At 43.7% G+C, this 12,065-nt stretch overlaps 3 protein-coding genes across 6 annotated transcripts in view; 2 read left to right on the top strand and 1 right to left on the bottom strand.

Moving 5' to 3' along the window:
* Nucleotides 1–117: 117 nt before the first annotated feature.
* Nucleotides 118–4,070, top strand: LOC100120511 (cilia- and flagella-associated protein 91). 3 transcript variants are annotated; one of them, XM_008212176.4, is made up of 10 exons: nucleotides 118–300; nucleotides 369–457; nucleotides 521–796; nucleotides 866–1,074; nucleotides 1,150–1,489; nucleotides 1,957–2,285; nucleotides 2,537–2,752; nucleotides 2,826–3,121; nucleotides 3,213–3,459; nucleotides 3,566–4,008. In XM_008212176.4, exons 2-10 carry the CDS (start codon nucleotides 430–432, stop codon nucleotides 3,815–3,817), a joined length of 2,193 nt encoding a protein of 730 aa, XP_008210398.1. In that variant the 5' UTR covers nucleotides 118–300; nucleotides 369–429; the 3' UTR covers nucleotides 3,818–4,008. The 3 variants fall into 3 exon arrangements, with proteins under 3 accessions (XP_008210398.1, XP_031782390.1, XP_031782389.1); XM_031926530.2 differs by having other exon boundaries at nucleotides 120–300; nucleotides 871–1,074; XM_031926529.2 differs by having other exon boundaries at nucleotides 125–457; nucleotides 3,566–3,686; nucleotides 3,747–4,070.
* Nucleotides 3,822–6,995, bottom strand: LOC100120486 (F-box only protein 28). The gene is made up of 3 exons (XM_001604078.6): nucleotides 6,251–6,995; nucleotides 5,704–5,952; nucleotides 3,822–5,635 (listed from the first exon to the last, which is right to left on the bottom strand). Exons 1-3 carry the CDS (start codon nucleotides 6,356–6,358, stop codon nucleotides 4,883–4,885), a joined length of 1,110 nt encoding a protein of 369 aa, XP_001604128.1. The 5' UTR covers nucleotides 6,359–6,995; the 3' UTR covers nucleotides 3,822–4,882.
* Nucleotides 6,996–7,469: 474 nt separating this feature from the next.
* Nucleotides 7,470–12,065, top strand: part of LOC100120460 (heterogeneous nuclear ribonucleoprotein L) — a 51,156-nt gene continuing 46,560 nt past the window's right edge. The window contains exon 1 of one of the 2 annotated variants that reach the window (XM_031926532.2): nucleotides 7,470–8,074. In XM_031926532.2, coding sequence (XP_031782392.1) covers nucleotides 8,012–8,074 — 63 coding nt within the window. In that variant the 5' untranslated portion in view covers nucleotides 7,470–8,011. The remainder of the gene's footprint in view (nucleotides 8,075–12,065) is intronic. The other variant, XM_031926533.2, reaches the window with a different exon arrangement.

The raw sequence follows: 12,065 nt of genomic DNA, 5'->3' as shown, positions 1-12,065 counted from the left end.
TTTCTCTTATGTTTTTATATAATGTATATCCAACAATATCTAACAATGTAACTACCCAAATGTTTAATCAATAGCACTATAGTGATAGGCGCTTGCTTACTTCTTTTTTGGAATTGATATAACTGAAATCATTTCAGTGTTTGTGTTTGCTTTGGAGCTTTTTTATTTATACTTGCCTTATTTCATACAAATTAGATTATCAATTGTTTTAACAGCTGTTTTAATTTATCAAAATCAAATTGTACAGTCGCCATACAACGTAATCAATCGATTACCTAACCAATACGATGTTGATATTCGGTAACGCAACTTCGATTCAAAATGATCGCAATCAATCGCACTTATTTTTTAAATTCCATAAAAATTAGTTCCAACTCCAGAAATTCGAAATTGAACTCGCAAGGAAATCGATAAAGTCGTCTCAGCAAAATGACTCGCTCGATAGCATGTGTGCAAAGTAAGTATCAATTAGAATCTATAACTAGAACTATATATTTTTTTAAATTAACATAATCCACAGTACGAAACTTCCACCTGGGATACCGGGAGAGTCCGAATTCGTCGGCCAATTTCAAGTCTCGTAAGTCGTCGTACGCCCCAGATAACAAGATTTCAAGCAATCGGATATCCAGTCACCTAGAAAGTAGTGTCTTGGGAAGCGCAGTAAAGCATCTCCACAGTCAATACTACGGTCACCTCCAGATCGAGCATTTCAAGAATAAATCCACTCAGACCGACTACCGCGAAAGCGAATGTCAGACCCTACCATGGGAACCGCAGTACCGAGTCCCAGAAGGTGATCATTTAACGCTTTGTGGTGTTTTTTTTATCAAGTCTTGTAACTCTGTAATTTCTTGATCATTAGGACAGGATCCGGAGGTGCTTACGCTGGCCCATTTCACTTGGGGCAACGGATTGCCAGCTGGAGTTCACGAGATCGACATCATCAACCGTATGAGAAAGAAGAGAGCCTGGGAGGAGGTGCTACCTCCGATGGACACTTCAGCCAATATTAAAGCACGATCTGCTCTCATAACTGCACTAGAGGCCGATGAGTGGGCTTTTCGAGAAGCTGTGAGTCGTTAGATTGTACTGCACGTTATTAACGTTTCTTTTTTTTTAAATATAATGGGATAATTGCTTGTAAAGGAAATACAATTTATAATGGATCTGAGAATGAACTTGGAGGAACAACTTATGCAGTCCAAAGAGGACGAGAAGAAGAAGAGAGCTGAGAGAAGGTTCAAACAGTTGGACGAGAGACTCGGCAAACGCAAACAGAGAGAATTAGAGTGTATCAGAAATAAATTTTCACGGGAATTGCGCAAACTTGCGAACAAGCACAAGACCGTCAGATCTAAGCACGAGAAGCGCAATATCGTTAAATTTCATGCTACTCGAGAACTGGAGTTCAATAATCTCAAACCGCGGTGTGAGTGCTCTCAGATTCTACAAAATAATTTCGGCGATGAGGAAATCGCTTTAAATGGTAAAAAAATACTATAACTCGTACAGTTTATTTATTGGTCATATGAATAAGTGGTGCAAGTAGACACAACTAAATTTGGTCAGGCGAATATCTTTTTATAATTTTGAGAGAGTTGTAACCATTTATTAAATTTCATATTATCTAAGCTTAAGCATAATACTCACCCGATGGCAATGTCACATTGATAACGTATAATCCTCCTTTCTATTATGTCGCGACAGCGCACTAAAACTCCATTGCACATTTAAGTCCAGCTCTTAAATCGCGACTTTTCCATGTTGCAGTAGAAATAAGACTTTCATTTTTATTGTGTTCGTATTCATTAAAATGAAAAAAATCTCAGGCCTGAGCCAACATAGACATGTACTACTTGTGCCATAGTATTGCACAATATTCATCAATATAGAGGCAATGAATACAATAATAAAACACTAAGCAAAAATCATCGCAATTTTCATAATTTTCAGATTCCGCGAACGTCGAGGCACTGCCTAATTGGCTGTTGTCGACGAGGAAACCCCGCTACAGCGCAGCCAAGTCCCAGATGCGAATCTGCTCGCGAAGGCACAAGAGAAACGAGATGAAATTACTCGAACTGTGCCAGAACGTCGAATCCATCAAAGCCAATATCGAGCTGACGGAGAACTGTAGTCTATTCAAGCGTAAGGAGAAAATCCCGTCGCTCCCGCCTACGCCTCGTAGATCACCGGATAGCGACGGCTTGCTCAAGGATGATGTAGAGCAGTCGTGCAATTTGCTACAGCGAATCGTCGAGGGCAGAGCAGCGCAGTGCGAGGTGACTTAATTTACGGGGGTTTCTGCTTTAAGGCGTTGAACGTAATGAAACGAGGTATTCGTATTGCGTTCCAAATAGCTGTAGCAACTTTTTTAATTTTTGTTCACTAAATGAAAAGGTACTTTTACTTTCAAAATAAATTCGTTCCGTTTCTATTCAACGGTAGCTAATAAAAGTACACCACTTGAACTTTTCAATGCGCGCAGTTAAATCCGACAAAGTTTTGAAATAACTGCTTCGAATGATCGTAGATTTTGGAAGGAAGGAATCGCTACCGAGAATTAATCGAAGAATTGCAAGTGGCGCGAGCGCTCGAAGAGCACTCGAACGATTTGAATGAAACATCGCGCATTAAACTTTTGGAGCAAGACGAGGAGCGGAAAATCCTACAAGAGCAGAGAGTAACCGAGATAATGGAAGCTCTAGAGGGAAAAACTATTTCGGTTGTGCTGTCTTTCTTGACAGACGTAAGAACATATTCGTTGTTTAAATGTATCCAGAATCGGTATAGTTAAACTATGATATTTCTCTTCATCGAAGGAATTGACGAGGCTACAAAGCGAGAAAAAAGCTCACGCGCTGTTGTTACTGGCCGAACGAGAGCGAGTCAAGAGGGAAATTGCTGAAGCCAGTAGAGAACAGCTTGAGCTGAATCAACGTCAGGAGCTGGATGAAATTTTCCGTCACATTCTAAAAGTCAATCAGGAATCTGTGGAGACGTATTTAGAAGACATCGTCAGAGAAGGTATCGAGTGGCTCTCGGAATCGGAAGCCAAGAAATACGTAGTCGATCTGGCCGACAAAACAGATGCCATGACGAAACGTTTGGCGGCCAAGTGAGTCGCGGAATTGATTAATTGCACTCGTGCATATATATGTGTATGTAATTGTAAAGGAAACGTCGCATGCGTTATCGCTTATTTTTAGCTCCGACAAGATAGAGGCCGAGGGTCTGGTGGCGGATATGGTCTGTAACTTGGTTTTGCCCGAAGTAGACAGGGAACTATCGAGAAAGAGATTGCACGAGAGGCAGACGAGTCACTTGTACGCCGCGCACGAGTCCATCTATCACGAGATTTTGAACATACCGGACGAGGATCTGTTATCCGAGCAAACTCTTCAATCGGATCGCTCGAACTCTATTGAGGAAAAGCTCACGTCTTACGAATCAGCGGTACGAGACGAGAATTTGATGAATTCTATTGTTGATTCAATTATTAATTGTTTATCTTTGATTTATTGCGCAGAAGATTAATTTATCGTTATACTTTTGTTCCCAGGAGGACGGGGAAAACAGCGAGATCAAAATAGCTTGCGAAATTAACTGCGAGTCTCGCAATGTTGAAAGGCCTTATGGATCTATTATCGAGCTTATTTTGAACTATGCTACAGTAACTAATGGTGAGATTTTTCATGCTATTATTTTAAATTCGATGACTAATGATTTTCCTATTCTTATAGAGGAATTCAAGTCAGACATTTGCATGATCTTGGAACAAATATTCTCGAGTACTGGGAAGAATTACTACTAATGTGTAACTGAGTAGCAAGTTTATTGTGATGTAAATAATATTATTTTTACTTAAATACACAATGATGTTTTACACAGGAATCTTTTCGCAATGATTAACCGGAAATTGAACTCGTTTCTAAGATTACAATGAGTCTATCAATTGTAGCTGTCAAGTTTTTTGAATTATCATTAAAAATGCCGTAGATGATTCATGGTTGTTGATACATTAAATGACGATGTCTTGTTTTAAAAGAACAACTTATGGTGTGAATTATGAAATAAATTGTTAAAGGTACATGGCCTGTGTTTATTAATGGTTAATCAATTATGTTGTTTTTACTGATTCTGTAAGAATTAGAATCATACTGCCAATTGGTAAAGACCCACCAAAAGCTTTGAGTAACTAAGTCTTCAACTAGAAACACGTCAAATGAATTTCAATGTTATATGTATATTTTTTTAACAAAATTAAAAACTAACAACATTGACATCATCCCCACACTGATAATGTGATGATCTTTCATTAAGAATGGAATTAATATTAATGTGTTTAAATTAGAGATAGAGATTAGTTGATTAATGCTAATGCAAAGTAAAAAAAGTTATGTCATTTGTAGTATTAACGAGTGATAAATTTATTCTACGAAAATAAAATAAATTCATTACACCAAAATACGCTTGAAACTAGAATTTACTATCTATTAATGACCTAATTTTTAGGACTTTATTTTACAAAATGTTTATGCTTATTTACACAAGTATCAACTCACTCGTATAAATTTTTGAAATCACATAACTAAGCATTGCTTACTGATATTGATCTTAAATTATTAAAATCTCAGTCGTTTTTCAAAGCTCTCCCATAAGTTCTATTTTCATGACTTATATGTGAATATATTTTATGCATTCCCATTGGCTCTAAATGTAAACATAATTCATACAGTTGTGATCTTAAATATTCCGCAAATAAGATAAAAATCAAGAGAATAACATAAATATAGAAATATTTAAATTGAGCTGGGAGTATGGCTTCACAAATTATGAACAAGTTAAATTAAAAATTAAATCGGTGCGGACTAACGGTTTATCGCAAAGAAGCTGGACATTCTTCGATAGAACTATCTGAAAGAAGTTCAGCCATGAATTTTTTGAATTTAACATCCTGAGCATCACTGGACGACTTTCGCTCAACAATTAATTTTCGCTTTTTTGCTTGAAGTTCTTTTGTCTTTAGTAAACTAGTTTCCAAATTTGGACTTGGAATATCTGACACTTTTCGTTTGCAGGCATCCAGAGTATCTGGTTTTTGCGATTCTTCTCTGGCTCGACTTAGTTCGGCAGTAACGTCTGCTAATTTTTGTTCCCACTCTTCCAAGTGTTTTCGCATTTCAGCTAACTGAGCATCCTGATCTACGATTTTTTTCGCGTGCTCTTGTATCTTCAAGCTTTGTAATCTCATTTGGAAAGATTGTCTGTTCATTCTCAATTTCATTTTACTTATCTGTCCTTTGACGCATAACACTGTCATTTTGTTTTTCTTGGTACGACTATAGATTTTCTTGAAAGTTTGATTGATTTTATCTGGACTCAGACTGTGTGGCAGTGATGAACTTTTCGAACCAGAACTGTGATGAGATATCATCAGATTATCGTATGAATTTACATTGCTGACGACTGATGTGCAAAGACTGTGCTTAAAATCTGGTAAGATCTTTTCATCAAAGTGTTCCATTGCCATGCTGCTTATATCTCTAAGCTCCTGGAGTATTTCAGGTGTTCTCGGAGGAGTTTTTGAGATTCTGATGAGACGTAATACTCTAAATATTTCATCAATCACCTTAAGACAAAGCAATAAATCATTACCAATTCATAGATACACTCATTAAAGTCATGAAAATAACTTACTTTTCCAGGTATAAAACAACAGAGATTCAAATCAACGTATTTTGTGAATGTCATAGACAGCATGGAGATTCTTGTTTCTATAGCTGTCAGGATATCGCAGTGTCGAGCAAGCGGATGGCTTCTTCTCTCCGATTCTCTGCGAGGCAACTGCCTTCTGACCGCTTTCAAACACTGTCCATGATACTTCTCCATCAGGTTAAACCCTCTGTTGAGCAACTTTTTGCATATGTTGTCGAACGTCTTGCAAACCTGTGAAAGAACGACCTACATGAGTATTCGAATTTATAAGGCGACTATAACAATTTTAAATTAACAAGACTAGAAAAATCAATCACGTGACAAGTTGCAGAACGTTAATTTCTGTCAATAACTTAGATAATTATTTCTCAACGCTAATGAAAGAAAGCACAAAGAAGTCGCGTACGCTGAAAATACACGCGACAAAGGAAGAATCGCAACAATAATAATAGCTTTCGTTCGAAAAGACTACGACTAGGTGTATAGCGGAAAGATCGAGAAAGTGCGTAAACAGTATAAGGTCTCTTACAACTCGGTTTTTGGCGATTTCATCATAGGTGAGATTAGAGAGAATTTCCTCCAGCACGATGTCAGGAAGCTCGATGAGACGCAGTCTGTAGCCACCTTCCTCCTTCATCTTGCGAGGGTCCTCTTCTCTCCTTCTTTTATCCCGATTCAAACACCAACAACAGAGAGAGAGAGAGAGAGGAAAATCGGAGCACACGAAGCCTCGCTAAACCTCGAACGCAACTAACGACGTGTCGGCTTGCAACGATGCACAATCAGGTATCAGCTGGGCAACAACGAGCAAGATAAGCGCTGCTGGTTGCTCGCATCGCAGCAGTAAGCGAAAACGCACAACAACAAAGAGGAGGAAGAAGGCGAGTCGAGGTCGGGTGCTGTGGTGCTGTGTGTGTGTGTGTGTGTGATGTAGCTTCGCGAACAATCAGCGTCGCTGATGCCTGCTGCTCTGCTACTGCGTGTATATACTATATAGGCTTGCGCGTCGGTGTGCGTATGTATACAGTATAGTACTATAGTAGGGAGTAGCACGTGAACGCGCGCATCACTGGGGATTCGCTATAGACAGACGCTCTGGCTCGTTCGAGAGCGAGAGAGACGGCGAATTGTTGCGTATATTTTCACGAAGATTGTTTATCTCTCCTGCTCCGCTCTCGAGACACGCGATGGTATACATACAATGTATAGGATATGCTTTTTGGAGGGGAGGTAACGTAGGCTGTGTATTTTTTGATTTTTCGTCGTGAATCGAAAGAAGGGGGAGAACAGGTCCGGGAACTCGGGAAGGTTTAACCAGTCGCCGAGAGGGGCTCTTATGGAAACGCGCCTTGCGCTCGGCGCGCCAAAGTGGCCCTGTTTCGAACACGGCTTTGCTTGTTTTCGCTCGAAATCGAAAGGCCGAGTATAACCCATAGGCGTATCAGACGCCGGATAAGATGAACTAGTGCATCCGCGCAGTCCGAACTGGAATACCAGGCTAATTGCCGTTACTTTTCCACGCGATCGAATCACGCCGACCAAAGAGAAAATGCGTAAGCAGGTATATATACATTGGGCAAAAAAAGAAAAAAGCGCAGCAGCTCGCGCATCACGATCGCAGGGGGTGTTGCGATTGATTGGCGCGCTCGTCCAATGAGGACGCGTGGATGCAAGCCTTGCCGGCCAATGATAAGAGGGCCAAGGTGTCGCTGCGGTCGCGGTGAGCAGTAGGCTGAGCTGAGCTGCCATGTTGGCTCTGGCGCCGCCGCCCGACGAATCGCGATGCGCGAGCTTCTCTCTCTCTCTCTCTCTCTCTATCTGACTCGCGTAGCCGTATGCATAGACTCGGCAGCACTCAGTGTCCGACCGTGGTGGAAGCGTGCACGAAGCAGCAGCAGCACAGCTCGACTCGCTCGCAAGCTGCACATGCTCTCGTAGAGTAGTACTCGTCGTCGTCGTCGTCGTCGTCGGTGGGACAGTGTGTTTTTTCCTCTCTCTCTCTCTCTCTGCCCCTCATCTCTCGGTTCGCGTGTCCGGGTTCGGTTGTGCAGAGTCGCGCGCGCCGCGTCCACGAAAAAGGAGTGGGATCTCGCGCTGCACACCCCGAGTGTCGGAGCAGAGTATATACTTGGAGCGTATAGCAGCGGCAGCAGCAGCAGCTACTCTCTACCTGAAAGCAAGAGAGAGAGAGGGAGCAGCGGGCTGTGTGAGAAAGGGATATAGCAGCGGAGCAGTGCAGTTTGAGAGAATTAGAGACGAGAGCAAGCTGTCCGGCATCACGAGCGAGGAGATGGCCTTCAACGGAGACGGGCCCCATTCCAAGAGGCAGAGGCTCGAGGAGTCCGGCCACAGGGTAAGTCTCGCTTGCTAACCTTCAATTTCGCTTCGTCTCTCTCTCTCTCTCTCTCTCTCGAGCGCTCGCTCGCGAGTCTGCACGTCCCTTCCTATATACCTATACTCTCGAGCACTTTTATCGACGAGCCAAACAAAGAGAGACGGAGAGCCAGGAAGAGCACCGGCAAAAAGCCATGCACAGCTCTCTCTCTCTCTCTCTCTCTCTCTCTCTTTCACTCCCGGGTACCTATATATACGCGCATACCTCCTTCGTGAGCTTTGTGTCCCGATAAGAGACGCGCTCTCTCGCTTTGCTCGTTTTTCGCGCCTGTATGTGTATACGCCGGCTCTGTATACGACCGGCTCTCTCTCTCTCTCTCTCTCTCTCTCTCCCGGACGAGCAGCAGATAAGGACGAGGGGAAGGGGAGAGAGAGAGAGCCATGTAGTGGCTTTCTTCGCGGCGCGCGCGACTTGCTTTCGCGACAACCTGTTATCTATTCTCTCTCTCGCTCTGCAGGGGGGGAGGGTATGCTCGACGGAGAAGCAGCAGCAGCAGAGAGAGAGAGAGAGAGGTGAAGGCTCGCTCGCTTCACCGCGAAGTATATTGATTATTTCATGAACGCCGACGGACGCGCCACGCGCTTCGCTATACACCAATACTATACCTTTCGCTCTCTGCGCTCTCTCTCTCTCCCCCGATTTTTCGGGGAGGCCGCTTTTCTCGATCGCCCTGTACTCTTACGTAAAACTGTGTGTACTCGTATGTGTACGTGTAAGTACACTAGCGAGAGGAGAAAGAGAGAGGACGACTTTATTCTCGGAAAATGTCGCTCAAGGGAAAGGGCCTCGGGGAAAGAAAAAAAAGAGAGTTACCCATCATAGTGTGTCAGGGGCCAAAGACCCCGACGGACGACGCCGCGAAGATTACGTAGTATTGTCGCGCGCACACGCACAGCCGGAAGTTATCGATTGCACCTTGCCTCGCTTAATAACGACCGAAGCCTTTTTCTCTCTCTCTCTCTCTCTTGCTCCGTTTTGTGGAAGGGGGGGGGGTACGTATCGCTTCCGCGTTGCGCGCGCGAGCGACTGTTTTCTTTTCGTTGCCGGCGAATGCTTCACGCAAAAGAGCAGGCGATTGTTTTGCCGTGTATACACATTGTTGTGTTTTTATTGGCGACGCTTATTGGTATCGCCCGAGCTTATTATCCTGCATTTACGCGTTTACACTCTGCGACTCAATACATCGTTACCCAATGTGTATCTAAATTCAGAGTGCATGCATAATACACGGGTGGAGATTAAAAGCCACTTTCGAAACGCAGTAATTTCATCTTTCACTGTGGCGATCGCGTCCAGGGATTTCGAACGCGCGCGCGCGCGCGCACACGACATATGGCGCGTGCACTGCACCACTGCCTGATGTGGGAAAAGGAATTTCCAGGCCGTTAATCGATACAGATTCGTCGCGCGCGCCCGAACGAATTTTCTCCCTCGACGCTCGAAACGTTATATAGATATAGCATAGTGTATAGTGGGAGAGAATGGTAGAGGGAAAAAAAATTATCGTTTACGATAGGCAGTGAACCGAGATCCCGTATACTTTCCTACAGCTCGACAATTGCTCGGCTAAATATAACTATTTTTCGCGACGGCCAAGCAAAACAATCGACGCTCTGCTGCAGCCGCAGCATCGGCGGCTTTAATTAGAGGCTCGCGGGGGTCTATGCAAATTCGCGCGATTGAAAAATCCAATCGCTGTGTATTAAAGCCTTATCCCAGCCGGCGGCGGTCTGCGCTCATATCCGCGTGAAAATAAGGGGGGGGGGGGCTCGATCGAAAGGAGGGCGGAAAATTCGAACAATTAGCGAACGCTGACAAAATGCGAGCAGCGTCGTCTTGAGACTCGCTGCTGCTCGTATTATTAGCTTTTGTCTCCTCTTTTGAGAGAGAGACTCTTTCTTTGACTAATGACTGTCGCGCGACGGCGGCGCATTATAAGCGATGCGTTTTCATTCAGCCAGTGCTGCTCTTTTTACGCAGCCATGTGCGCGCGATGTAGATGTAGGGCAGTGTTTGCGATACATCGCGTAACACTTTTGCGCGCGAAATTATTTAAAAGTTGTTAGTTTCAGAGTTTACCTGCGTATCGGGAGAAAAAGCGTTGTTGTCAAGCCAAATTAACGGATATACCTGCTCTAATGGAATAATCACTCCTCGTGTCCCAGTTTTCCAGGGCAATTAAATCGCGATTAAAATTTAACCATTGCACCCGGAAGTCGGCGATCATTTTCGAATTAGATTTGTCATTCCGCGCGCGAGAAACAGTTTATTATTTCTCAAGAGCCGTCGCGATCGATATGCGTAAACGATAGCGAGTCGAAACAAGTAGTCCTACTGCACCGAAAAATATACGTCCGTCAGCTGCTCTTGCTCGGAAAATAAGTCCTCCTCGACTGCGATCGGTGAAAAAAATTCATTTTTTCCCCCGCGCTGCACTCTAGAAAGCGCTCTCAAACTCTCATTAAAATCCGCAAGTGTGTGGAGCAGCACAGCCTCCAGCTCGAAGCTGCAAATTTCTCGAGAGTTATATATCTCTGTAGAGAGTCTACTCCACATTCTCCCCGCGCGTTTTCATCTTGGTAGAATGAAAGAAAATAAATAGGCTGAATATAAGAGAACCGGTAGGAATTCATCGAAGCCGAACGTAAAGCCCTCACTCGCAGTTTCACAGAGGCGAATAATTAGAGACGGGAGAGTGAGTCGTTGTAAAGCTGAGTCGTTTTTGCTGCTACTGCGTGACTCTCCAGTCAAGGTCAGTGTCGCGATCGTCTGATTTCCGATTCGACGAGCGACTCGCCGGTTCTCTCTCTCTCTCTCTCTCTCTCTCTCTCTCGCGGGTCGTTGGCCGCTGTTGCTGCCGGCAACTGATGCTCTCTCTCTCTCTCTCTCTCTCTCTCTCTCGTGCGCCTGTATGTATATAGCGATGTGCAGCAGCTCTTTCATTTTTCCTTTCCTCGCGAGTGTGTATAAGTATACGAGGATGTACAGAGGAGCTTTTGTGCCGCTAATTGAACGTCTCGCGTGCGTGAGCTGCTGCGTAGGAGAGAGAGAGAGAGAGAGAGAGAGAGAGAGAGAGAGAGAGAGAGAAAGATTGCGACGGTTCTAGGAGGAGAGAAGTCGTCGTTATTGGGGATGTTAAAAATTACGTTGATGCGTCTTTGGTTTGGGTGTGATTAGCATCGGTTGTGGGGCGTTTCGATGCAAGAGTCGAAATTGTGATGCGTGATGGTAATTGAGAGTCAGAGTTGATAGGAATCACGATGGAGATTTGGGAGATCAGATTGTTTTTAAATAGTAGCGATGAGAAACCCTGATTTTTTACAGAAACAAAAAACAATACCAATTTCTTTTAGAATTTTTTACGTCCCCCGATCAAACTGCAAAGCTCGTAAACAGCACTAAAACTCGACCATCAACACCACTTCCTTCTCTTCTCTCTCACTCCACTCGATCCTTATGTCACCGAAATCGTGGCAACTTTTCGAGAAGAAAAAAATCCTCTTCCTCGCTCCACTCCCGGAATACTAATAATCCCTCTCTATCCTTCCTCTTTTCGCATTTTTCTTCATTCTACTCTTCGCCGCCATAACTCAACATTAGCTCAGCGCCCAGCGTGTATCCCCCCCCTCTTTGTACACAGTTGTTTTCGGATCAACGTTCTCTCGTCTCAAATTATTGTGGCTTTAACATCTCCCCGTGTAAAAGAAGCGATAGAGCATATTTTTAAGCGAAAGGATAATGGCTCTCGATTATTATAAAAAGCTCCAAAGTTAGCCATCGCATTGCAATCTAGCACACATTATTACTGCAGAAAAGAGAGAGACGAGGCATCTAGAGTTTGCTTACCCAAGCTCGCGCTTGCGCGCGCAAACTGCCGTCCGTTCGAATGCCGGCGTGTCAGTATACCAAAAATATCTTCTGCTCTCTCTCTCTCTCTCTCTCTCTCTCT

The sequence above is a fragment of the Nasonia vitripennis genome, chromosome 3, assembly GCF_009193385.2.
Source record: "Nasonia vitripennis strain AsymCx chromosome 3, Nvit_psr_1.1, whole genome shotgun sequence".
Classification (NCBI taxonomy): domain Eukaryota; kingdom Metazoa; phylum Arthropoda; class Insecta; order Hymenoptera; family Pteromalidae; genus Nasonia; species Nasonia vitripennis.
The sequence above is the reverse complement of the archived record's forward strand: the minus strand, read 5'-3'. Positions and strand labels throughout refer to the sequence as shown.

What these genes read in the sequence shown, in the direction of transcription:
- LOC100120511 (XM_008212176.4), top strand. Translation starts at nt 430, where the DNA reads ATGACTCGCTCGATAGCATGTGTGCAAA. An exon ending in TGAGGAAATCGCTTTAAATG is followed by an intron (nt 1,490 to 1,956) that starts GTAAAAAAATAC and finishes CATAATTTTCAG; the next exon opens with ATTCCGCGAACGTCGAGGCA. An exon ending in GCAGAGCAGCGCAGTGCGAG is followed by an intron (nt 2,286 to 2,536) that starts GTGACTTAATTT and finishes GAATGATCGTAG; the next exon opens with ATTTTGGAAGGAAGGAATCG.
- LOC100120486 (XM_001604078.6), bottom strand. Translation starts at nt 6,358, where the DNA reads ATGAAGGAGGAAGGTGGCTACAGACTGCGTCTCATCGAGCTTCCTGAC. An exon ending in AAATCGCCAAAAACCGAGTT is followed by an intron (nt 5,953 to 6,250) that starts GTAAGAGACCTT and finishes GTTCTTTCACAG; the next exon opens with GTTTGCAAGACGTTCGACAA. An exon ending in GTTGTTTTATACCTGGAAAA is followed by an intron (nt 5,636 to 5,703) that starts GTAAGTTATTTT and finishes CTTTGTCTTAAG; the next exon opens with GTGATTGATGAAATATTTAG.